The following is a 26733-nucleotide window of genomic DNA, read 5'->3' as shown; positions in this document are numbered from 1 at the left end:
AATCAGAGGTGGATCTGAGATTTTGTGGGTGTCATGACCTAATGGAATGGTAGAACAGTCTAGAGGGGCTGAATGGTCCAATCCTGTTCCTATATTCTCTTGACTGTATATTGGTGTAACCTGCAGTATTCATACTAATATTTTGTGCCATTTTAAATGATGAGAAAGCCTTGGCACAGCGGTGTACAGTTATATATTTATACCTGTTGAGCACATCTGGACTCAAAGTCAAGGGGTGAGTTTGCATAACTCTATAGAATAGAGTAGACACGCATAAGTGCCGATCTTTGTAATAACCCATAGATCCACTGAGTCCATGTTTACCATGCAGAGAGAAGCTTGTACAGCCACATTGCATTTCAGCCCCTGAGCAGTTTGCATTATGTATCTTTGTCGTCAGCTTTCCAAACAGCAGGGAGGATGACATTTTGTGCAATTGCAGCATGTGCATTGTTTGTCCTGCACAAGTATGTAAAATACACTGATCTCAGTCACAACAATCGTGTAATAACTTACCCATGAAGAATTCCCCAGCCCCTTTCCCAGCAAGAGCAATATAGCCTTGTCTGCACCGGGTGCAGAATTTATTCCCTTTCTCGTGGTTCGATCTACAAAATTCTCCAGAAGGTTTCCAACATCTTTATTGGCATCATCGTTGTAGCATCAGGTCAAATGTGCTATTTCTATTCCTTTCTTGCTTTAAGCTATGGCTTAATTTTAGCTTGCATGTGACAAAGCAAGGTGAAATGATGTATGCAGCCAATATCTGTCCCCCGGGACTATCATTTAAACATCGGGAGCTCATTTATCTAGTTTCACTAAGCTGCCTGGTCACCTTGGGCCAATCTGTCCTAACTCAGCATCTCCTTGCAAAAAACACTGGGTCTACAGTTAAACCAAACCCAGGTTTACACCAAAATTTCCACATCTAATGTCCTTGGATCAGACTTGCTGCCCTTTAAGCATAGTTGAAAATGGTTGTTAGATCAGAATAGTAGTCCCTCTCCTTCCTTAACTTGCACCACCACCAACAAATGTGTTTTGTCAACATTTTATTAACTGAAGTTATTAAAGTTATAACACGGAGTGATTTAAGACCCTTCACTCTCAGTTGGTATTCCTGCAGTGCCTGCCTACTCCCAGTAGTAGCTATAAGAATATTTCACATCATGATTAGCACTTGGGTGCTTCTAGAGCCTTGTTGGCCATAACTCTGATTTACATATGTCTCAAGTTGTCAATCAAGATTTAGGATTATCTACCAATAAAATTGCCAAGCCCACAATAATTTAGCAGGACAAATAAAGAGTGAACACAAACGGGAGAGTTTTCTGAGTTTCGTGGTCCAATTGCCAAGGCCAGGGAGTCCCCTGTAGCCCGAGGACCATAGTTTGAACTCGCTGAACTGCAATTATAAAATTTACTGGGGACATCCGGCAATCCAAAATAGTGGGGGCCCTCCGCTGCTTGCACATCAGTAAACCACCTTGCTGATTATCTGCCAGGTGTTTCATGGAGCAAAAAGTCTTCAGAGAAGCTTCTTTATTGCCCAGTCCATTATCACCAATGTCCTGTCTCAATCTCACAGCCTATAACAATTAAATGTATTTGCTGTGTGCTTGTTTACATTCCCATGCCCAGGGTATTACAATGCCCATATGTGTGATCGAAATTTAGACATTGCTAATTAGCCTCCGATTTCCAGTATCTACTGGGGGAAGTTCCCTCCACTTTTGTGGATAGTGGAGGTTCTACTGTAGTTTCTGCATACCTTTTTTTTAATCAATATTTAAGGGCCAATCCAGTGTGTGGATAGTTTGCTACATTATTAAACAATTTTTAAAAAAACACACTCCTATTGTGTATATGGATCTCTTCACCTTGAATCTGTTTTCTTGACAGGTGATCATTGAAAGATATAAGGGGGAGAAACAGCTGCCAGTGCTGGACAAGACCAAATTCTTAGTTCCAGACCATGTCAACATGAGTGAACTTGTTAAGATTATTCGGTAAGTGTTACCTTCCCAACAGAGGAGAGGGGAAACAAAAACCACCACAGGTGTGGAGATGCAGGATTTTACGTGGGACCATGGTTTGAAATGTATGTTTATTTTTTTTTTAAACTGAAGGGGAAACATTTTCACCTTGGGCTAATATCCCCTTGCTTGTTATTTATACCTTTAATGCAATGTCTTTGTCATTTTAAGTAGGGGAACTGATGTCAGGAACCTTTTTTTAAAAAGAATGAATGGAGAAAAAAAAACATGAAAAATTCAGACATGAACATCAGCCTGCATAAAATCAAATGTATGTGCTATTCAGTAAATACTAGAGGGACTAGACTCGCTTGTAACTGTGGTTAAATGTACTGTGTAGTGCGACATATAGGCCAGGGAGACATCTGTCTTGAAGTTACTCAACCCTGCTCCCCACCAATGGGGTCTCTACAGTTATCTTTAATGTCCCCAGGTTTTACAGCACTGGATGCAGTTGAGTGGCACAGATGCTGATTGGTAACTGCACACTGTTTAGCAGCGTCAACACTCAGTCCAGGTGGAAAAGGCTCAAGGGGCTGAATGGCCCGTTTCCACTCTTGTATTCCTCATAACAGAATTGTCCATTAGATGAGATACAAGAAGGCCCTGTCCATGGAATCATTCCCAAAGTGAGTCATCTCCTTCAGGAGAATAGTAAGATAGGGCTTTCATTTGAAAAGGGTTGCATTTATGGTGTATGTACCTCATTCTTAAACTCTAGATGCTTTCAGAACCTAGGAATGCTCTTGGTTTCTTGTTTCTCTACCCTCTCAAAGATAACAAACAGGTTATGTTTTAAAGTTGCTATTCTGCATTTCCTCTTGACTTTTGACCTTGAAAGCAGTTTTAAAATTTGGCGCTCTTGAGTGGACCCTGCAGATCAATTGTGTTTTGTTAAATTCAGAAATCTGGGACTACAGAATGTTGCAGCAGAGAATGATTTGGATGGAGGTCACCTGTGATCATCTGTACAATGGTTCTGTGGATAACTCAATCTGAATTCAGAGGCTGGAAGAGTGAGAGGGAGGTAACGGGGAAAAAAAATGGGGAAAATTCAGAGGATGCAAAATCAGCATGTAAACTGACTCTCAGTTCCTAGACTACCGCCTTGTTGCTGAGTGATCATGGTTCAGGCTAATTCTGGCAATGTCCAACATGGACACATTAAGATTCTGCTCTTAGTGTGGTAATCCCTTCTCAGTTCATTGGAGTGCTGTAGTTGTTTTTTTAAATAAACATGCTTTGTTCAAACACAGTAAGAGCTGAATCAGAGAGGAAGGGAGGGTTTGGAAACAGCCCATTTGGATTTAGGATTGGGATCAGTTCCTTAAAGAGTCTCTGGATTTCCTTGTATTTGATTTTGGTGCCTAGTGTGAATTATAAACCATGCTCGGTGGAGTTTATTTTAGTACATACTTTGAATCAGTGTTCCAGCTGAAGTCATGTAGTCGCTTTTGACTGATCTTTGACCGTACCAACATTTGTCTTTATAACTCAGGAGAGAATTATTTGCGTTGTTTGCATTGAGTGTGTTTTTTTATGCATTCCTAATATATAAAGATTAAGATCTAAAAAAATACAAAACTGATCTGCCTTGCATTTCCCGTTTCAATTTAATCACTTTGCCTTTAAATGTAATCCAAATGTTATAGGAGCTGTGATCAGGGATGAAAATCGCACCGAATTACAGGCCCAGACCTGTAAATATTGATGTTCAGAAGGATTTGATTGTCCTTGTACACGAATCATAAAGTTAACATGCAAGCAATTAGGAAGGCAAATGGCATGTTGGCCTTTATTACTAGGGGGTTAGAGTGTAAGAGTGAGGAAGTTTTGCTGCAATTATATAGGGTTTTACTGGGACCACACCTGGAGTACTGTATCCAGTTTTGGTCTCATTATTTAAAGAGGATGCACTTGCCTTGTAGGGATTGCAGTAAAGGTTCACTAGATTGATTCCTGGGATGAGAGGGTTGTCATATGAGGAGAGATTGAGTAGAATGGGCCTCGATTCTATGGATTTTAGAATGATGAGAGGTAATCTTATTGAAACATATAAAATTCTTAGAGGGCTTGACAGGGTAGATGCTGAGAGGCTCTTTCCCCCTGGCTGGAGAGTCTAGAACTAGGGATCTAGCCTCAGGATAAGAAGTCAGCCATTTAGGACTGATGAGTCATAAGGAGAAATTTCTTCATGCAGAAGGTTATGAATCTTTGGAATTTTCTACGCCAAAGAGCTATGGATGCTCAGAAGATTAATACATTCTTGGGCACAAAGGGAATTGAGGGATTATGGGCATAGGACAGGATAGTGGAGTTGATGTTCAGCCATGATACTGAATGGCAGACCAGGCTCAAGGGGGCACACGGCCTACTCTTGCTCCTGTTCATGTTCTTGCGTTCAGACTGATGCGCTTTGGATTTCCCAGATTTCTTGTAGCCATGTCTGTTTTTCCTTCTCTTACCTTAATGACTCATCTGTCCTGTTGTTGATACTCAGTCAGTGTTATGTTGTCAGAGTATTGGAGTTTTAGAGTCATAGAGAGATACAGCACCGAAACAGGCCCTTCAGCCCACTAAGTCGGTGCCGACCAACAACCACCCATTTATACTAATCCTACATTAATCCCATATTCCCTACCACCTACCTACACGAGGAGCAATTTACAATGGCCAATTTACCTATCCTCCTGCAAGTCTTTGGCTGTGGGAGGAAACTGGAGCACCCGGCGGAAACCCACGCGGTCACAGGGAGAACTTGCAAATTCTGCACAGGCAGTACCCAGAACCGAACCCGTATCGCTGGAGCTGTGAGGCTGCGGTGCTAACCACTGTGCCACCCCCAATTCTGGAGGGATAGAATTGAAACGTTATGTTAAGCTTGTATAGAACCTTGGAATACAATGCAAAGTTCTGGACTGCTAGTATTAAAAGGATACAGAGGCACCGGAAAAGATACAAATGGGATTTGCAAGGATGATACCAGAACTGAGAGGTTATACCTATGAGGAATGATTGAACAAGCTGGGGCTCTTCTTTCTAGAAAAGAGAAGGCCGAGGGGTGACCTGATTGTGAAAGGGTGATTGTGACCTTTAAGATTGTGAAAGGGTTTGATAGGGTAGACATGGAGAAGATTGGCTGAATCTTGCCATGGAGGTGGGTTCAGGGGTGGGGAAATTCAGATAGTTGTGCGTCAGGACAGCTCCCTAACACCACATGAGGGGAAAAAGGAATAAAAAGAATATGCTGATAGGATTAGATGAAGTATAGTAGGAGGGGGCTCATGTGGAGCATTGGTCAATTAGGCTGAATGGCCTGTGGTTTTGTACTGTACATTCTATATAATTATGTGATCTTGTCCACACCTCACGCTTACATATGCCATTCCATTCAGAATCCTCGGGTTGTGATCAATGTGATGTCTTCAGGACTTGAGTGAGGCTTAACTGAGTTTGGCATAGGATATGAGTCAAAGAGAGAGCGAGTGAAGGAAAGACTGCAGCAGCTGAACACAAAGGCTTCTCCTTTTATTCCGTCTTAGTTTCACTTTCACTTTGCTAGCGTGTGTACTCTACAGCAGCCTCTAGAGTACACAATGCAATTGCAACTTCAAAATACTACAACACTACAATCGAGCAGGAATCCTACCTGAGTTTGTTTTCTTGTCTGTGCTTAACAGCAGTGCTGAGAACAATTGTAGCAAAGTCATAGCAATAAGATTTAAATCAACAGAGATCAATTACCATCTTTAGCTGCTTCCTCAATGACCTTCCCTCATCATAAGGTCAAAGGTGGGGACGTTTGCTGATGATTATACAGGGGGATGATCATAGGATGTGTGTCAGCAGATCCTGAGTGTTTGCATTTGGAGTGCATTGTAAACAGAGTAAAAGTTGGGAATTTGGTGAGAATGGGAATTCTTTGGTAAGTAGTGGGTGAGTTATCTCACACTGAAATTTAGTTTAACATTTTGAATTTAACTTCAGGCTTTAAAACTGACAAAGAAACTGCAAGTTAGTTAACAGAAACTGCCAGTCGTTGGTAGTTAACTGTCAGTCAGCTGTAAGTGATGACCTGAATAGGTGCTAATTACTGTGAACAGGAACAGGAAGCTGAGTGAGCACTTGTAACTTTTTTGTGGCTCAAAAAGGTGTTTACAAGTAAATAGTATCCGCTGACTCTGAGTACATCTCAAATGGTGCACAAAACTGGGGAAAGGAGATGTTGCTTTTTGTCTCCAGTACTCGTGGTTTATGTAAGCTTGAGGCAAATTTAAAATTTGTGTGGGGAAAGGAAAAAAGACTCACAGCAAACTAAAACATATATACAAATAATCTGGACTTAGATATGGCAGAGCAGGTTATGTGTCTGGACTGCAGTATATGGGTATTTGTGGTCAGCAAGACTGTCCTGAGCAAACACATCTGCAGTCGATGTCTCCATCTTGAGTCTCTGGCTCAGAGTCATTGAGCTGGAGTATGAGTTGAAGACACTCTGACACATAGGGAGAGGGAAAAGTATCCGGATAGTTTGCTTCAGACCTCAGCCACACCTTGTAGAGAGGAGCAGGTTTAGAATAGAGTTGGTGCGCAGATTGTATGTAGAGTAAGGAAGATCCAAGTGAGATTGAGGATCGTCAGAAATCGATCCTATTCAACAGGTACAATGTGCTTGCTTACCTGTGGGGAGGATAATGACTCCCACAGCTACCTTGATTACACTTCTTCACACCTGCCTCTTGTAAGGACTCCATTCCATTCTCACAGTTCCTCCGTCTCTGATGCATCTGCTCTGATGATGCAACCTTCCACGACAGCGCTTCTGATATGTCTTATTTTTTCCTCAACCAAGGAGTCCCCCGCCCCCCCCCCCCATCCCACTGTGGCTGACAGGGCCCTCAACCGTGTCCGGCCCATTTCCCGCACCTCTACCCTCACCCCTTCCCCTCCTCCCAGAACCGCGACAGGGTTCCCCTTGTCCTCGCTTTCCACCCCATCAGCCTCCATATCCGAAGGATCATCCTCCGCCATTTCCGCCACCTCCAGCGTGATGCCACCACCAAATACATCTTCCCTTCCCCTCCTCTGTCAGCATTCCGAAGGGCTCGTTCCCTCTGCCACACCCTGGTCCACTCCTCCATTACCCCCGACACCTCGTTCCCTTCCCATGACACCTTCTCATGCAATCGGAGGAGGTGTAATACCTGCCCTTTTACCTCCCCTCTCCTCGCTATCCAAAGTCCCAAACACTCCTTTCAGGTGAAGCAGAAATTTACTTGTACTTCTTTCAATTTAGTATACTGTATTCGCTGCTCACCATGCAGACCCCTCTACATTGGGGAGACCAAATGCAGATTGGGTGACCACTTTGCAGAACACCTCCACTCAGTCCGACAGCATGACCCTGAGCTTCCGGTTGCTGGCCATTTCAACACACACCCCTGCTGTCATGCTCACATCTCTGTCCTAGCGTTGCTGCAGTGTTCCAGCGAACATCAACACAAGCTCAAGGAACGGCATCTCATTTACTGATTAGGCACACTACAGCCTACCAGACTGAACATTGAGTTCAATAATTTCAGAGCATGACTGGACCCCATTTTTTTATTATTTTTAAAAATTTTTTATTTTAGTTTGTTTCATCATTCAATTTTTTTTTTACCATGCCCACTTTTTTTCATGTTTGTGGTCTTGGCTAGGTCTTTCATTATTCTGTCATTTAACACCCTCTCTGCCCTAATGCTTTGTTTTTCACCACACCATTAACACACCCTTTGCCTTTGCTCCATGACCTCCTGTCAGTTATTCTCTGTGACCCTCTGTCCTAACAGCTTCCCTTTTGTTCTCTTTTGCCCCACTCCTGTTTTATTTGCTTAAAAAACTATTACATTTCTAACCTTTGCCAGTTCTGATGAGAGGCCACTGACCTGAAACGTTAACTCTGCTTCTCTCTCCACAGATGCTGCCTGACCTGCTGAGTATTTCCAGCACTTTTTGTTTCAATTTCAGGTTTCCAGCATCTGCAGAGAATGCTGATTATGGCACCTTGGAGCAGGAAGCTGTCCAAATGTGGGGTGGAAGAGGTGAAGTGTAATATGGTAGTTGTAGGGGATTCAGTATTTAGGTGGGACAGAAGTTATCCTTTGTTAGCAGGATTGAGAGTCCCACACAGTATGTTGCCTACCTGGTGCCAGAGTGAGGGGCATCTTGAACTGGCTTGATTGGATCTTCCCCCCCCCCAAATATCCTGTAATTGCAATCCATGTTGGGGCCAACAACATAGGGAAGAGTAGGCAAAGGTCCTATTTGAAAGAATACCAGGAGCTAAATTAAAGAACAGCACCTCAAGGGTTATAATCTCTGAATTATTACCTGAGCCCTGTGCAAATTGACGTAGAGATAAGGAGATTAGGGAGATGAACACGTGGCTGAAGGGGTGTGTGGGAAAGAGGAGTTCTGTTTTGTGGGATATTGGCACTAGTACAGGGAGATGAAGGAACTGTACTATTGGAGTGGGCTCCACCTGAACTAGGCTGGGCCCAGGGTCCTAGCAAAAAGGATAAATAGGGCAGTCACCAGGACTTTAAACTGGTAAATGCTGGGGCGAGGGATGTGGGAGGAGGAATCGGGTGGAAAAGATAGTATCAAATAATAGGTTGAAAACAAACAAAGGGGAAGAGAATAGTCTAACGGTCAGAAATAGTGCTTTAAGCACTACAGGTAAAGGGAAAACTGAAAGATTTAAGGTAATTAAACCAGAAGAAAGAGATAAGAAATACGTGAGTGAAACACGAGAGCAGAAGACCCAGTTAAGGTGTGTAGCCCAATTAAGCATTCTTTACACAAACACACACAGTATCAGGAATAAATTAAATGAATTGCAGGTGTAAGTTCAGCTTGGAATGTATGAAATGTTAGCCATTACTGAGACATGGCTCTCGGGGACTAGGAACTAAATAGACCTTATAACCTGGCATACAGGAAAGATAGAGAAAATGATAAAGGGGAGGAGGGGTAGTCTTAGTGATTCAGGATGAAATCACTTCAATGATGAGGATATAATAAGAGGTAAGCAGGCAGTGGAGAAATTATGGGTAGAATTAAGAAATAGAAAAGAATTTAAGACTGTAGTGGGAGTTAGGAATTTAGGAACATAGAAACAGGAGTAGGCCATTCAGCCCATCGAGCCTGCTCCGCCATTCAATATGATCATGGCTCATAATCCACTTCAATGCCTTTTTTCCACACTATCCTCATATCCCCTTATGCCATTGGTATTTAGAAATCTGTCAATCTCTGCTTTAAACATGCTCAATGGTTGAGTCTGACGTCCACAGCCCTCTGGGGCAGAGAATTTCAAAGATTCACAACCCTCTGAGTAAAGAAATTTCTCCTCATCTCGGTCCTAAGTGGCTTCCCCCTTATTTTGAAATTCTGTCCCCTGGTTCTAGACTCCCCAACCAGGGGAAACATCTTAGTTGCATCTACCCTGTCTATCCCTTTAAGTATTTTGTAGGTTTCAATGAGATCACCTCTCATTCTTCGAAACTCTAGAGAATACAGGCCCAGTTTCCCCAATCTCTCTCCGTAGGACAGTCCCACCATCCCAGGAACAAGTCTGGTGAACTTGTGTATAGATACCCTGGTAACGGCTGTATTGTAGCTTATATAAACAGAGATTAGACAAGCAGTTAGCAAAGGTACAGTTTTAATGCCAGTGGGCGGGGGGAGGGTTGGTATTGGGGGGGAAGCATTTTAACTTTCACGTAGATTGGGATAAGCAGGACAGTTTTCCGCAACAATATGTCCTAGAACTAACGAGGGCATTTTACATTAGATTTAGTAATGAGCCAAATTTAGCTAACAGTGCTTGAATACTTATTTAATAGCAATCATACAAGAATTCAACATAGTATTTAAAAGAAGAAATGCAAAACAGCAATTAAGGTTCCAGATTTAGGTAAGGCTGACTTTGATGGGATGAGACAGACTGCCCATAGTTAAATGGGCAAATCTGTTAATGGATAAAACAAGGAAGATCAGTGGGAGGTGTTCAAAAATAATTGAATGTGATACAGAACCAGCTTATACCCCTAAGAGACAGGAGCTCTAGTTGCCAAAAACAAAACTTTGGATGACTAAAGAGGAAAGAGACAACATCAAACTAAAATAAAATGCGGACAAATTGTAAAAATAAAAGCACAGATTCTGACAAATGGGAGCAATGCAGAGAACAGTAAAGGGTGACAACAGATTGTAAGGACTACAAGAGGAAGTATGAAACGAAGCTTGCAAAGGATCTCAAAATTAACACAAAATAACTTTACAATTATATTAGTAAAAAGAGGGTGGTCAGGAGCAATGTGGACTCCTTGAAAACTGACAAGGTAATATTGTCAATGAAAATAAAGAAATGGCAGACGTTGAATAATTACTTTGCTTCAGTATTTATAGTAGAGGAACAGGTCAGTTATGCTGGACACCCCCAAAGGAAGCTTATATTGAGACAGGGACTTATCAAAATTAACATAAACAAAATAACAATAATGAAGAAAATAATGGCAATAAAGAGTGACAAATCCCCAGGACCAGATGGTTTCCATACTATTCAAAGGAAGTAGGTGAGAACGTTGCAGATGCCCTAACTATGGTCTTCCAAAGTTCTCTCAATTTTGGAACCGTTCCTTTTAGCTTGGAAAATTATGCATGTCACTCCACTGTTCAGTAAAAGTGAGCAGGAAATAAGGGTATTATAGACCAGTTAGCCTAACATTTATTGTTGGAAAGTTAGTGGCTCAGGATGGTATGACTGAACACCTTTGAAACTTTTCAGCTGATTAGAGAACCAGCATGGTATTGTAATGGAGAGGTCACACCTGGTGAATCTGGTTGAATTCTTTTTGAAGAGGTGATGAAGTAATAGACAGGAAATGTCTGTGGATGTTATGTGTATGAATTTCCATAAGGCATTTGATAAAGTCCATCATAAGAGACTGTTCGCTGAAGTAGAGGCTTATGGAATTGAAGGAAAATTATTGACCTATTTGGGAAATTGAGTGAGTGGCAGGAGACTGAGAGCAGGGATAAGGGGAAGGTACTCTAATAGGCAGAATGTGACTAATGGTGTACCACAAAGATCCGTGTTGGGACCTCAACTATTCACTGAATTTATTAACCACTTAGATGATGAATTAGAAAGCCATATATCCATGTTTGCCAATGACACAAAGATAGGCGGCATTGTAGATGGAGGCATAACATTATGAACAGATATTGATAGATTAACTGGACAAAACTCTGGCAAATGGAATTCATTGAAGGCAAATGTGAGGTCATCCACTTTGGACCGAAAAAGGATAGAGCGGGGTACTTTCTAAATAGTGAAAAACTAGAAGCAGTGGAGGTCCAAAGAGACTTGGGGGTCCAGGTACATAGATCATTAAAATGTCATGATCAGGTACAGAAATTAATTGAAAAAGGTTAATGGAAGGCTGGCCTTTGTATCTAAAAACAAGGTTGCAAGAATCCTGCTACAGCTGCATAAAGCCCTGGTTAGACCACACCTGGAGCACTGTGAGCAGTTCTGGGCACCACACCTTAAGAAGGATATATTGGCCTTGAAGGGAATGCAGTGTAGGGTTAAATTACGAGGAGATTACACAGACTAGGTTTGTATTCCCTAGAGTTTTGAAGGTTAAGAGCTGATTTGATCAAAGTTTTCAAGATATTATGGAGAACAGATAGGGTGGATAGAGAGAAACTATTTTTACTGGTTGGGGAGTCTAGGACCAGGGGACATAGTCAAAAAATTAGTCAGACCTTCCAGGAGTGAAATTAGGAAACATTTCTACATGCAAAGGATGGTAGAAGTTTGGAACTCTCTTTTGCAAACAGCAATTGATGCTAGATCAATTGTTAACTTTTTAAATCTGAGATTTAAAGGATATGGGGCAAAGGTGGGTATATGGAGTTAGATTGCAGATCAGCCATAATCTCATTGAATGGTGGAAGGCTTGAGGGGGCTGAATGGTCTATCCTGTTCCTATGTGTCCAGTTCCATTTGAACTCGTCAGATACTGAAGCAGTCCATGCCTACCTGCAGCAAGGCCCGAACCACATTCAGGCTTGGCTTGCTAGGTGACCAGTAATAATTACTCCATATAAGTGCAGGAAATTTCTATCTCCTACAAGAGAGCGTCTAACCACCTTCCCTTGACTTTCAATGGCATTGCCAATGTTAAACCCCTGCCCCCCCCACCCCCCCACTCTCAACCCCACCATCAACATCCTGGGGGTCACCATTGACCAGAAAATTTAATTGGACCAGCCACATAAATGCTATGACTACTAGAGCAGGTCAGAAGTCAAGAATGTGATGGAATACTCCACTTGTCTGGTAGCTCCAACAACACTTGAAGCTTGACATGATCCAGGATAAAGCAGCCTGCTTGTTTGGCATCCCACCCACCACCTTAATCGTTCACTCCCTCCACCACTGATGCAGTGTGGCAGCAGTGTGTACCATCTACAAAATGTACTGCAGCAACTTGTCAAGGCTCCGTCAACAGCACCTTCCAAACCCATGACCTCTACCAGCTAAAAGGACAAAAGTAGCAGCTGCATGGGAACACCACCGCGTGCAAGTTCCCCTCCAAGTCACACACCATCCTGACTTGGAACTATATTGCCGTTCCTTCACTGTCGCTGGGTCAAAATTCTGGAACTCCCTTCCTAACACCAAGTGGACTTCAGCTGTTCAAGGCGGCAGCTCACCACCACCGTCTCGAGGGCAATTGGGGATGAGCAACAAATGCTGGCCTTGTCAGCAACGCTGACATCCTATGAATGAAGTAGAAAAAAAAGGTGTAGTCTCTGTGGCTCAGTTTCTTACTGGGTACATTTGCCGAACCATTAAAGAAATCCTGACAGGAAGAAGCACAAAATAGCTTTTGGCAGAGGCTGCTATTAACTACTCATTTTAAAGAGGCAAAACCAGACAGTGTCTAATTACTTCCCTTCATAAGATTCAGAATTGTGGAACAGTGGAGTCGGATGCAGATCCTTTTTAATTGTATCGTGGCATCTTTCCTTCTTGCACATTATTAAAATTGGAAACCGTCTTTAAAAAAAAAAATGACGTCTCATTAAAAGAGTGGTGTCTTCACCACATTATGTGTACGCTGACTGCTAATGCAATATTAATCTAAGGCCTGTTTACAGGCCTCTATTGTTACAGGAAATGCTGACATTATCTATACTTCATAGAAGAGGTGTAAAGAAGTTTAACCCTTGAGCGTGCCAACACAGTCCATATATATTAAAGCAGTATCTGCAGGGAGCTTTTTTTTTCAGACCATTTGTTTCACCAGGCCTGCTAATGATTCAGACCGGAAATGATATTGAGAGGTTATTGAGGTCATAAAAAAGCGAGAAAGCTGAGTTATCGATGGAAGTTGAACATTCTAGTTATTCTGTTATTGGTTGAATATATTTGTTTGTGACATAGAGTCCACAACAAGGGGGAATCTTAAAATTAGAGCTAAGCCATTCAGCAGTGAAGTATTTCTTCACACAAATCTGGAACACTCTCCCAAAAAGCTATTGAGGCTGGGGGTCAATTGAAAATGTTGATACTGAGGTTGATTTTTGTTGGGTAATGTTGAGGCTCAGCAAGTTCCTGATATTCATCATTGGAAAAAATTGGCATTTGTCCTTGGAACCAAAAATTGACCTGGCATTCAAATTTAAGCTCCCTGGTAGAAAATCCAATTGATACCAGTTCAGTAGATTTAACTAGCTGAATTGTCCTAAAATAGACCCTCAAAGGGAAGGATTTATCATGTATGCCTGTATATTTTCTCCTCTTCCTCTGTCTGGTATCCCTATGAAAATGTTTTCAGCTAAGATTTTCCTAGCTCGCTGGCAATCATTTTTAAATGGTTTTGGCTAGTAGGTATACAACTCCTGCCACTCTAATCACAGTTATACTTCTCGTTAAACAGAGGAACGGCACTATAACTTGGTGCCATTCCACGAGTATGCACTAGACTAGTAGTTTTCCATGTGGGAAATCACGTACCTAAGCCCCACCTCTCTTTGATACAGGGCAGTATTAGAGTTGCTATAATTGCCAGCAAAGCCTCTTAAAACAACAATGGTTTGCATTTATATAATACCTTTTAACATAGTAAAATTTCCAAAGTGCTTTATAGGAGCATATTCAGACAAAAAATTGACACCGAGCCAAAGAGGTTGGTTTAGGGGGGTCTTGAAGGAGGAGGGAGAGGTTTAGGAAGAGATTTCCAGAGCTTAGGGTTGAGACAGCTGAAAGCATGGCTGCCAGTGGTGGAGCGAAGGATGTCAGGGATGCACAAGAGGCCAGAACTGGAGGAACGCAGAGATCTGATTAGTGGTGGGGCTGGGGAATATTATAGAGATGGGGAGGGACAAGATCATGGAGGATTTGAACACGAGGATGCGATTTTTAAATTCTGAGGCTTTGATGGACCAGGAGCTAAAGCGAGCACAGGGATTTGGAAAGGGAAAATAAGGCAGGCTTCCCCCTCTGGATTGTAGTACACTGACCCTTGCTGGAAGGCACACCTGGGAACATTGACTTAAGTCAGGGAATCAAGCTCACTCATATGTTTGCCACAACTGAACGGCCGGCCAACGGCCTGTGTTGCGGCCTGCACTTTACCGTAAAGCGACTGCTACCTGAGGAGCTGTATGCCAATAAGGGAGTCAATGCCTTGAAGAGAGGAGTGGTCTGTTACTCAAGCCACATTCACATGGCTCTAGTTGGCGAGGCAGCGTTAGCAGATATATTAATGCTGGCCTGTCACGATTGGAAATATGCGACTCAGCCTTGGGTGGTTTCGGTGCCCAGTTGTCACGTAATATCACCAACTGCAGCCTTGGATAATATTCCACCAGCAGACCTATTCACTGAATATTGCCCAAGAAAGTTATAAGACTTTCAATACAATTGGGTGGCTCACATATGTCACAAACCACAAGAGCAATAGTAATCTAACCCTGAAGGTTATATTACTAACTTGCAACACATGATTGAAGCCAGCTATTATTGATGAGTACCTATCCCCTGGATAGTCCAGGAGTGTGGTGTCTGTAGTTGGCCGCCGTCCTACGGCAACCTAAATGGGACCGGTTCTTTGTGTAATGTAGCAAATTTATTGAAGGAATGGATCACACGAGTGGCTCGATACAAAAAATTCTAATATAGGAGGAATTCTAGCGTCTGTGTGTCTGTGTGTATATTGGATGTTCATGGGATTATAGTTCCATAGCTAGTTGACAACCAGGGTACCTAGAGTGCATTGCAACAGCCAACATTATGTCCCATCCAGCTAGAAATGGGACCTTCAACTTTGGAGTGTTATCCACCTGAAGTGCTGTAACCTGCAAGGCTACAGACCAGGTGCTGGAAGGTGGGATTAGAATGGGCAGCTAGTTTTTTCAGCTGGTGCAGACATGATGGGCTGAATGGTCTCTTTCTGTGTCATAACCTTTCTATGGTTATACCTTCTTTTGGCAAAGTATGTCTGAGAGACAGAAAGAAATACCTCACTCCGCCTGTGAAACTACAGTATCCACCATGACAACTCGTGCCATTTGGTAACCAGGCAGAAGTTTTTCAAATAACCACAAGGTACAAACAGTAGGGAAAATAAATCATGAAGGATCAAGTATATCTTTAGTGTGTGTTTTTTTTTTAGTGTTTTGCACAGTTTAAATAAAAATTCTGAGCCAGCAGTGGTGTTTACAGTGGGAAGTTTTTTCTTTTGTCGTGCTGCAGTGGAGTGGTGGCTGTGCTACAGTTGCTGGGACATGTTAATAAGGCACTTTGCTCAGATGTAGTGACTGGAATTTCTCCAAATGAGCATATGTTCAAAGTGCTAGTCATTAGATATTTGATTTTTATTTAGAGATACAGCACTGAAACAGGCCCTTCGGCCCACCGAGTCTGTGCTGACCATCAACCACCTATTTATACTAATCCTACACTAATCCCATATTTCTACCACATCCCCACCTGTCCCTATATTTCCCTACCACCTACCTATACTAGGGGCAATTTATAATGGCCAATTTACCTGTCAACCTGCAAGTCTTTGGTGGTGGGAGGAAACCCACGCGAACACAGGGAGAACTTGCAAACTCCGCATCGGCAGTACCCAGAATTGAACCTGGGTCGCTGGAGCTGTGAGGCTGCAGTGCTAACCACTGCGCCACTGTGCTGCCTTCCTGCTGCAAGAAACGTCGCCAACAACTATTCACCCTTTCCGAGAATTAGGGGCAGGAAAAAAAAATGGTGTAAATAAATGAAAAACTTGGGGAAAGTTTTGGGGAAGTAGGGACAAATAAGCACAAATAAAACTTGCATTTTAAGCTAATACCGCAAATCCATTTAAAAAGAAATCCTAGAATGATGCAGCACAGAAAGAGGCCATTTGGTTCATTGCACCTGTGCTGGCTCTTTGGTAGCATTATCCAATTAATCGCATTCCCCAGAGCCTTGTAAAATTTTTGTCTCCATGTATGTATTCGATTTTCCCCCTTTCAAGACTATTATTGAATCTGTATCCACCACCTTATCAGGCAGTGCATTCCAGCCTACAACAACTCGCTGTGTTTATAAAAGTTTCTTCATGTTGCCTCTGGTTCTTTTACCAATCACTTAAATCTGTGATCTCTGGTTACTGACCCTTGAAGCCAATGTTTCCCCTTAAACTGCAAGACTGCGCAGAAACTTGAACAATTGTGAAGAGGATAACGTAGAACTTCACAAGAACATAGACAAGTTGGTGAAGTGGGTGGACAAGTAGCAGGTGAAGTCATTTATTTTGGTAGGGAGAACATGGAGAGACAGTATAGGATAAAGTGTACAACTCTAACGGGGGTGCAAGAGCAGCCTGGGTGTATGTGTGCATAAGTCATTGAAGGTGGCAGGGCAGGTTGAGAGAGTGGTTAATAAAGCATATTAATAGGGCTTTATTAATAGGGGCATAGAATACAAGAGCAAGGAAGTTATGTTAAACTTGTATAAAACAGTAGTTCAGACTCAGCTGGAATATTGCATCCAGTTCTGGGCGCTGCATTTTAGGAAAGTTGTGAAGGCATTGGAGAGAGTACAGAAAAGATTCATGAGAATGGTTCCAGGGATGAGGAACTTCATTAATGAAGATAGAATGGAGAAGTTGGGACTGTTTTCCTTGGTGAAAAGAAGGCCGAGAGGAGATATGATAGATGTATTCAAAATCATGAGGGGTCTGGACAGAGTGGCTAGGGAAAAGCTGTTCCCACTCGTGAAAGGATCGCGAACAAGAGGGCACAGATTTAAAGTAATTGGCAAAAGAAGCAAAAGCGACACGAGGAAAAACTTTTCAAGCAGTGAGTGGATAGGATCTGAAATGCCCTGCCTGAGAGTTTGGTGGAGGCATTCAAAAGGGAATTAGACAGTTATCTGAAAAGGAAGAATGTGCAGGGTTACGGGGAGAAGGCGGGGGAATGGAACTGAGGGAATTGCTCATTGAGAGCCGGTACGGACACGATGGGTCGAATGGTCTCCTTCTGCACTGTAACAATTCTGCAAAGTCAGCCCCTTTAAGTTACTGTGCCAAAAAAATTAAGGGGCCCATGCACTTAAGCGAATCAGCCACGCACTACAAAAAAATAACTGGAGGTTACGTTGCTGCAAACACTTTCTCTTTATGATTCATGATTTTGAACACCTCCAACAAATCTCCTCTTAACTTTCTTTGCTCTAAGGAGAACAAATTTAAAAAATATATATATATTGAAAGTCACAAAAGTACCATACACTTTGTGTTCCTCCAAGGTTGTTCCAACACATTTATGTACTTAGAGAGAACTGAAAGATTGTGTAAGAGGAGAGGCAGTCAAAAACATAAGCATATATGGAGACAAAGAAGCAGATAGGCAAACCTAACAGGAAAGGTTGAGACATATAGAAGAGATAACCACAAGAAAGAGGCACACATGTGGTGCTCTCCACTTCCAGTGCGATTAAGTTGAGAGTTTAGTAAGAAAAAAAAGAGCGAATATATCCTCCCACTCAACATGAGCAATGCCATGGGAGATTGGTTAGTAATGATGTAAAACTTGTACATTTACATTCTAACACACATCTCGATCACATTTCCAAGTGTTAGGTGCAAACCTTTTTTGTTATTATGAAATAATCTTTTTTTAAAAAAGCAATATTTTGGAAAATCTGCCCTTCCTTCCACATCCCCCCCCCCCCCCCCCCCTCGCCACTCATCCAGCAATTGAAAGGGATCTTAACTGGAGAAGGAGCTAGAGTGGAACATAAACGCTGTTAGGCCAAGTGGCCTGTTTCTTTGTTCTATATACTATGTGACAAGGGATGTACTAGTGCTTTAAACAACAAAGAACGTTGATCCACTGCTATATCAATACAGTACTTGAGATTCAATGATTTTCTCATAGGGCAAGATTAACATGCTGATAATACTTAGTAAAAAGGTGAGTGTTGGCCTGTCTGTGGCAATGTAACAGCCTGATAAAAACAGGACCAGCAGTTTGCAGAGCTGATGCATCTGACCAACGTTTAATCTGGTTACTGAAAACTGCCAAGCAAGTGGAATAGGCTGAAGCCAGACTGCTGGTGGTAGCAGGGTCAGAAATTTCTGAAAGGGGTTGTGAGCAGATTCTGCCATGGCTCAGTTGGTAGCTGTCGCCTCTGAGTCACAAGTTCAAGTCCCAGTTCAAGACTTGAACACAAAAATCTAGGCTGACACTCCAGTGCGGTACTGAGGGCGTGCTGCACTGTCAGAGGTACTGTTGGAAGTGCTGTCTTTCAGATGAGGCACTAAACTAAGGCCTCGTCTGCCCTCGGGTGGATGTAAAAGATCCCATGGCACTATTTCGAAGCAGTGTCTTGGTCAATGTTTATCCCTCAAACAATACCACAAAAACAGATCATTTGGTCATTGTCACATTTCTGTTTGTGGGAGCTTGCTGTGTGCAAATTGGTTGCTGCGTTTCCTACATTACAACGGTGACATACTTCAGAAGTACTTCATTGGCTGTAAAGCACTTTGGGCCGTCCTGTAGTCATGAAAGGTGCTTTTTAAATGCAAATTTCTTTTCCCGCTGAAACCTATTTTCTAGAAGGGAATGTAGAAATGTTCCCCCTAGGGTGCACAGCTGAGCAGCAAGCCTTGTTCTGTGATGAATACATTTCAGGTACCAAAAAAAAAAAGGGACCATGTGCTGAAAGACCTGGCTGTGCGCAACAACTGAATGTTAAAGGAAATATTGGAGTGGAGGTACATTCGCCTAACACTGCACACTATCAAAAATTAGATTTAAAAAAAAACCTCATGTTCTTGCATTTTCTAACATTTTTGTGAGCAGACTTTGTAGATATGTAGGCCATTTTTATTTTTTTTAAAAAGCAAATGCAATACTGGGTTTAATGGTAAAACTATAGAATATGAAAGTCCAGACACACTGCTAAATCTATACATAACCTTAGTACGAGCTCAGTTGGAGTACCAAGCATGAGTTTTGGACTCCACACTATAAGAAGGACTTGGAGGCAATAGAGAGGGTGCAGCACAGACTCACCAGATTGCTGCCTGGTATGAGGAAATATAGGAAAAGACTTGCTGTTTTCATTAAAACAGAGGGAACCCGGGGGTGATTTGAGAGAGAAATTTAATATTAAACAAGGAATGGGATCTGGTAGTGGTGGCTGGAGAAATCTAGAACAAGGGGACCAAGATAAAAGATTAAATCTAAAGGATTCAGGACCGAGCAGGAACAACCTTTTTATGCTGAGGGTGGTGAGGCTGCGGAATGCACTACTGGAGTTGATGATTGAAACAGAGACCACGTTGGCTTTTAAGAATTGTGATAGGTGTTTGAAAGAAAGCGGGAATAATGTGATATGAGAGCAGGATGGGGACATGGTATTAGGACCCGCGTGAAGATAAAATCGGTAACACAAACTGGTTACTCCGAACAACCTGCTCCCGTGTTCTAATTCCTGTGTGATTTTGCAGAAGTATTTTTAGCCAAAACATGCTACAACTAATTATTACAAGCATCTTCATTTGTTTCTATCCAATATTGTATTCCAATCTCTCTCTACATTGGCCAGTTTGGATTTAACTTACTGTACTATGAGGGGTTTATTAACAAATTTCATGTTGTAGATTGATGTGCTTTGGTATTACAGAACCAAATTGTACGGGGATAATTATTTTGTTGAGCATTTTTCCTGTCAAATCACATTTAAAAAAATCTTTTGTATTAACTTGCTACAAAGTATAATGGCCGGAGTTTTATGCCCAAACCACACGAGCAGTCTGTGGCGGGGTGGGTGGGGCTGCAAAGTTGAGTGGGAGGCAGGGGTGCCATTCCCGATGATTCCCGCCCCTACTGCAATTTTACTCGGGGCGGTGGTGAGAAACTCCCTGCCTGCCTCAGGCCAATCAAGGTCCTTAAGTGGCCAATTAACTGCCACTTAAGGGCCTCTTCCTGCTCCCGTTGGTATTTTATCAGTAAGAGGCTGAGGTAAAGGCCTGCTACCCGACCCGAACCCAACGGGACCCGACGACATGTGTCGGGTTCGGGTCGGGTTGCACTTCCGGGTTTGGCATTCGGGCCCGGGTCAGACCGGGCTGGATACACTCCATCACGGGTAAGTGACTTCTCTGTTAATTTAATTTTTGGACTAGAAAGGTGGTTTTGTTATTTGTTTTAAGCTTGTGCAGATCAGCAAGAAAGTGAAAAATGGAAGGTAAGTTAACTAATGGTTGGGCGCGGGAAAAAAATGGAAGGACTTGGGTCGAGTTCGGGTCGGATGTGGTTCCGTCGGGCTCAGGTTTTTTGCAGACCTGAGCAGGCCTTTAGGCTGAGGCCCCCCAGCACGCCGCCAGGTTAAACCTGACCGCCTTCTTGCGGGTGTGGTGGGGAGGGGTCTCTCCTGATCAGGTACCCTGTACCTCATGGAGGGGCCCCCCTCCACCAACAACAGCCCAACCGCCCCACTGCACAGCACCCGCCCGCCCCCCCTTGCCTCATTGGGGCCCAGCCAATTATCCCTAGTGAGGCCCCAAAAGATGACCTTGTTTCTGGGGCTGTTGTCCCTCTTGCTTCTGTTGGCTGGATGCAGTCCCAGCGCTGGCCACCGCTCCTGGTGGTGCTGCTGGGACTGAGAGCTGTTTTCCTGCTGATTGGCCAGCAGCTCCATTAGGCGGGACTTCCTGTCTGAGATGGTAGCCCCGCCCAAGGCCAATTAAGGGCTTGGGGACTGTAAATTCCCAGCGTGGCTCCCCAGGCTTGGCGGAGGCGGGCCCATCCTGACTTTTTGGCTGAGGGGCGTGGCCTCTTGCCAACATAAAATTCTGACTAGTGTGATCATTACCAATATGTACTTTAAAAATTGTAGCTTTAATGACTAAAATATTTTAATTTTCTCCCTCATCACGCTTGTGCAATATAAAACCTTCAGTATTTGATATTTTGGGGGCCTTGGGGGTTGGTCTCACTTCAGCTTGTTTCTTAGTCACCCTCCTGCATTTAACATTCTTTCATTAACTGAGAAACCTACGCTTTAAAAATAATTAATGATCATGACTATGATGCCTAAGATTTGAGCTGCTTTCTTGTTCAGAATTTTCAAGTTGTTCTGTACACTAACAGTTAAATCTGTCATTAAAATAAGTCAGTGATTGTAATCAGAGAATGGGATGTGTCAGATAGACATGGATGAAGATACTTGTCATCACTAATAGCACAACATTGTGGCTAAAAGTGATGACTTGAACTGCTGTGCACATCAAATATTTTAAAAAATCTGCTCAGGTGCTGGAAAATGCATCAAATAAAGTGATGAGTCTGTGCTTTGAAAAGATTTAGCTTATCTGTTGGGTCAAGGGCAGCGCTTTAAAATTGCAGAAGCAAAATCCTAAAAATAAGAGCAAATGCAACAATTATTTGTTTAAAATGAGCAGTAGATGATCTGTCATGATGAGGAGACTGGATCATATGGTATCCAAAGTAGAACTGCAAGGGATTCCAGACTATTTCCACTCATTTGTTTTTTGCTTGGTTCAGTTTGAGAGCACACTCTCTCTCCTTTTCTTTTTTTTTGAGTCTGAAAGTTTGGTATCCTGTGTCAAACCTGAATCTGACTGAGTTACAACAATATCAAAGTCAACATATTCATCCAAAATTGGATGGTGTTCGTGAAAGCGGAAGGCGCTATATAAATACAGGTCTTTCCAATCATGGATTCATGCCCGACTCTAGGATTAGAGCGCACTGCCTGAAAAGGGTGGTAGAAGCAGATTCAGTAGTAGCTTTCAAAAGGAAATTGGATAAATACTTGAAGGAGAAAAACTTGCAGGGATATGGAAGGAAAAAGCCCGCATAGACTCTGAGCCAAATGACCTTCTATGCTGTACTGTTAGTAATAGAGAGATACAGCACTGAAACAGGCCCTTCGGCCCACCGAGTCTGTGCCGACCAACAACCACCCATTTATACTAATCCTACATTAATCCCATATTCCCTACCACATCCCCACCATTCTCCTCCCACCTACCTATACTAGGGGCAATTTACAATGGCCAATTTACCTATCAACCTGCAAGTCTTTGGCTGTGGGAGCACCCGGTGGAAACCCACGGGGTCACAGGGAGAACTTGCAAACTCCGCACAGGCAGTACCCGGAACTGAACCTGGGTCGCTGGAGCTGTGAGGCTGCGGTGCTAACCACTGCGCCACTGTGCTGCCCATTCTATGAAATTCTTCTCCAATATTGTGTATGTTACAGCTTAGTACAGCAATCATAACTATTTATTATTTTCGACCTACTTGAGTAAATAGTTCAGTTTGGCAGCTGCTGTAAAATATACAGTGACATTACTAATGTTCTCATATTCTTTATACAATTAATTTGGCAGTTAAAGCCTAAGCTGCAGTCGAATGAAGTGTTATCCCGATGCCTTTTGAAGTCTGAGGTAATTTAATAAAACCTGTAAGCTGAAATAAAGCGAAGAAGGTCCGTCTTCTGTCCTCAGAAGTTCATCTAAGGCCCTTTCAGGTGAATGCAGAGGATCCAAGAAGAGCAGGGAAGTTATCCCCAGAGTCCTAGCCAATATTCAACTCTCAAGCAATATCACTAAAAAAACAGATTATTTGGTCATTATCACATTAGTGTTTGTGGGAGCTTGCTGTGCACAAATTGACTGCTGTGTGTTTCCTACACGACAGCACTGGCTACACTTCAGAAGTAACTCATTGACTGTAAAGGGCTTTGAGAGGTCCTGAAGTTGCGAAAGGCATTATATAAAAGCAAGCTCTTTTCAGTTTGATCCCTGGCCACGCCACACCTATATCTAAATCTCTAGAGTAAGAAATGGCTACCTCACCCGCCTCTAAAGTGGATTTTCAGGCAAGCACATTAAGTATCCCGTGGTGTACGCTCAGAGCCCAGGATTGGAGCACATAGATTAGACTGACACTTCAAAGCTGCATTGCCAGAGGTACCCACCTTCGACTGAGGCATGCGATCTTTAACGTGCATCCGAGAAGATCTTCCACCATGTTCTGATGATCCAGGTGGATATCAAAGGCCCCATGGTGCTATTTGAAGAGGAGCGGGGTGTCCTCCCATTTTGTGACCAACGATTTCTCCCTCGATAACCACCCACCATAAACCGCTGCAAACTCCTTTTGTAGCTTTTTTTTGTGGGATTTTGTTTTGTACAAAAAAACGCAGTGTTTGCCAACATAGTAGTTATTTAATTTGTAAAGTAATTCATCGTGTCAAGAAGTTTGTGACATTTCTGACTGATGTGATGAAGCGCTACAAAAAAAGTAAATCTTTTAATTTGGCTCTCTTGCTTATTAGTTCCCCGCTGTGTACCTTTCATTCCTTACTATCAGTGGTAACTGGCATTGAGCAGGAAAGGCCCAGGATTCAGTGAGGACTGATGGACAGCAATGGTTTCCACTGGGCCTTAGTAACCTTCTGTCATTTTTAAATCAGCTTTCCCCATTATTATTTTTCACACAAACAAAAAACAAATTTTGAACAGAAGCTGCGATATTATGTTACGCACACTTGCAGAAATAAATATTTAACAGCAATTAACATCTGCCATCCTTGGCTTAAGTAAGAATAAGTGATCCTGAATATAATTTTCTTTCTGTTGTGATTACTAGTGAACACATCCAGCATTTGTATATACCTTAAACCTCGGCTGTTCTGTCAGGTGAGCGCAAGAAATCACATGTCACTATTTTGATGAAGAGCGGTGGAGTTGTTCCTGGTGTCCTGACCAATATTTATCCCTCAATCAACATCACAGGTTATCTGGTCATTTAAAAAAATTATTTTCATGGGATGTGGGCATTGTTGGCAATGCCAGCATTTGTTGCCCATCCCTAATTGGCCTTGACAACTGAGTGGCTTGCTAGGCCATTTCAGAGGGCAGTTAAGAGTTGACCACATTGCTGTGTGTCTGGAGTTACATGTAGGCCAGACCAGGTAAGGACAGCAGATTTCCTTCCCGAAAGGACATTAGTGAACCAGTTGGGTTTTTACAACAATTCATTTCATGATCATTATTACTGAGACTAACTTTCAATTCCAGATTTTTAAAAAAAAATTAATTCCCGTGTCCCCAAGGAGGCATGTGGTGTTACCACTACACCACCATCTCATTATCACGTTGCTGCTTATGGGAGCCTGCTGTGTGCAAATTGGCTGCCAGACTTCCTACATTATAACAGTGACTACACTTTAAAAATGTTCCATTAGCTGTAAATTGCTTTGGGATATTCTGAGGTGGTGAAAAGCAGTATATACAAATTCAATTTTCAGTACTAAATTCAAAAAAGTCATGAATATTTGTCCTTTAAAATTAATAACTTGTTAAGTTTAACGCCGAGGAATTTTCTATTTCAGCATCCAGCACTCACGTCAATTATGGTGCAGCAAAGTGTAGAGTAACGCATTCTCTACAATGTGCTTTAACCCCAAACTCAAAGAGCCCTACTGAACCGTGTAGGTTTTCCATTTCCCACACCAGCCATCTTCATGATCTTTGAGTCAAGTTGGCAACTCTGTGTCAAACTAAGGGTCATTTTTACGCTGTGGGTCCACAGGCCGAGGTAGGCCAAATACATCCTGTGTAGGTCTGGGGTTGCCAACCCTCCAGGATTCTCCAAGAATTGAAGATAAGTCTCCTGGACACTGCTGCGAGCAAAATTGTTTTTCATTTTCTTTGAATACGTTACTTTTTATTTGTAAGAGGAAAGGTGGGGTGGAGGGGTGATGGAAGGCTGTTCGGGTTGGGTGGGAGGTCATGGGATGGAACTTCCAGGAATATGTCCCACTAGAGTTGGCAACCCTAGCCTAGGTAAGGCTCTTTATACTTGGCAGAGAGGAGACAACTTCAATTCCGTCAGGCTGGTTGGATTTAAATCCAGGTCCCTGAGGTGACAGAAGTTGGCTTACGTCCTGCATCAGTTTTTCTGTCCCCTCGACTCGAGATGAATTTGCCAAGGTTACCGGTAAATTAAAAAAAAAAAGTGTCCCTGAAAATAATAGCTGTCGTTCCTTCCACAGGCGCAGACTCCAGCTGAACCCAAACCAAGCCTTCTTCCTGCTGGTAAACCAACGCAGCATGGTCAGTGTCTCCACCTCCATCTCAGAGATCTACGAGCAGGAGAAGGATGAAGATGGCTTCCTTTACATGGTATACGCCTCTCAGGAAACCTTTGGGTGCTGAAGGCGGCGGCGGCGGCAGCAGCAGCACCACAGTGAAGATCCCTGCACTTCAGTAACTGGTCAAGGAAGAGAGAAGAGAGAATTTCACTGTGTTTTTAAAAAGCAAAACAAAAAAAAAAACAAAACACCAGGATTTCTATCCTGCATTCTGTCACTCACACGTACTATGAACGCATAGTGTACTGGGGTCATGTAAAACATTGAACAATAGCCTTCTCTCACTTGTATCTATATGATTGGCAATTGTTTATTTGCTAGTTATTGGTCTTTTTTTCCTTGTGTTTTTTTCATTTTGTAATTAAAAAAAAAATGTGATTAATGCATGGTCCATCTACCGAACCAATGAGGAGTTTCAAGGCCTTAGATGACTGATATTGAATTATGCAGGTGGCCTTGTATGGAGAGGGTGAGATATATATCATAATATATTATATATATATTATCTATATATAAAAAAGTACCAATGACTTTAAAATTGATTTTAAGTGCATATCTAATATCGGTGCTATAAGGCAATAGATGGGGAGGGTGCTGGGGGTGAGGGGAAGTTGAAGGCGAACAGCATCTTAGGACTGTGCATAATGTCCGTTCCTGGTTTTCATGATCAGCTATTTTAGGTAGAATTTGCTTTAATGCACTTTATAAACAGCACGGGTGTTTAGGAAAACCCAAGTACTGTCACATTGTAGCATATACAGAAGTAGATTTTTAATGTAGGTGGTTGGTTCCTGTTTTTTGTGACACTATTATAATTCTTTATATTATTTGTGTGTTGCTTTCTGATTGCGTTGGATATTATTTTATTTTTGGTCGTCAGTTCTGTGTAGTTACAGCGCCTGTTAATGTGTGATAAAAAGGGAATGGCATCCATGGAAATTC

At 42.5% G+C, this 26733-nt stretch overlaps 1 protein-coding gene across 1 annotated transcript in view; it reads left to right on the top strand.

Moving 5' to 3' along the window:
* LOC137378308 (microtubule-associated proteins 1A/1B light chain 3A) overlaps positions 1–26733 on the top strand; it is a 30584-nt gene extending 3851 nt beyond the window's left edge. Inside the window, exons 3-4 of the mRNA XM_068048568.1 lie at positions 1903–2009; positions 25693–26733. Coding sequence (XP_067904669.1) covers positions 1903–2009; positions 25693–25855 — 270 coding nt within the window. The 3' untranslated portion in view covers positions 25856–26733. The remainder of the gene's footprint in view (positions 1–1902; positions 2010–25692) is intronic.

This window comes from Heterodontus francisci, chromosome 16 (assembly GCF_036365525.1).
Source record: "Heterodontus francisci isolate sHetFra1 chromosome 16, sHetFra1.hap1, whole genome shotgun sequence".
In the NCBI taxonomy this organism is placed as follows: domain Eukaryota; kingdom Metazoa; phylum Chordata; class Chondrichthyes; order Heterodontiformes; family Heterodontidae; genus Heterodontus; species Heterodontus francisci.
Note: the sequence above shows the minus strand (reverse complement) of the source record. Positions and strands in the feature narration are given on the sequence as shown.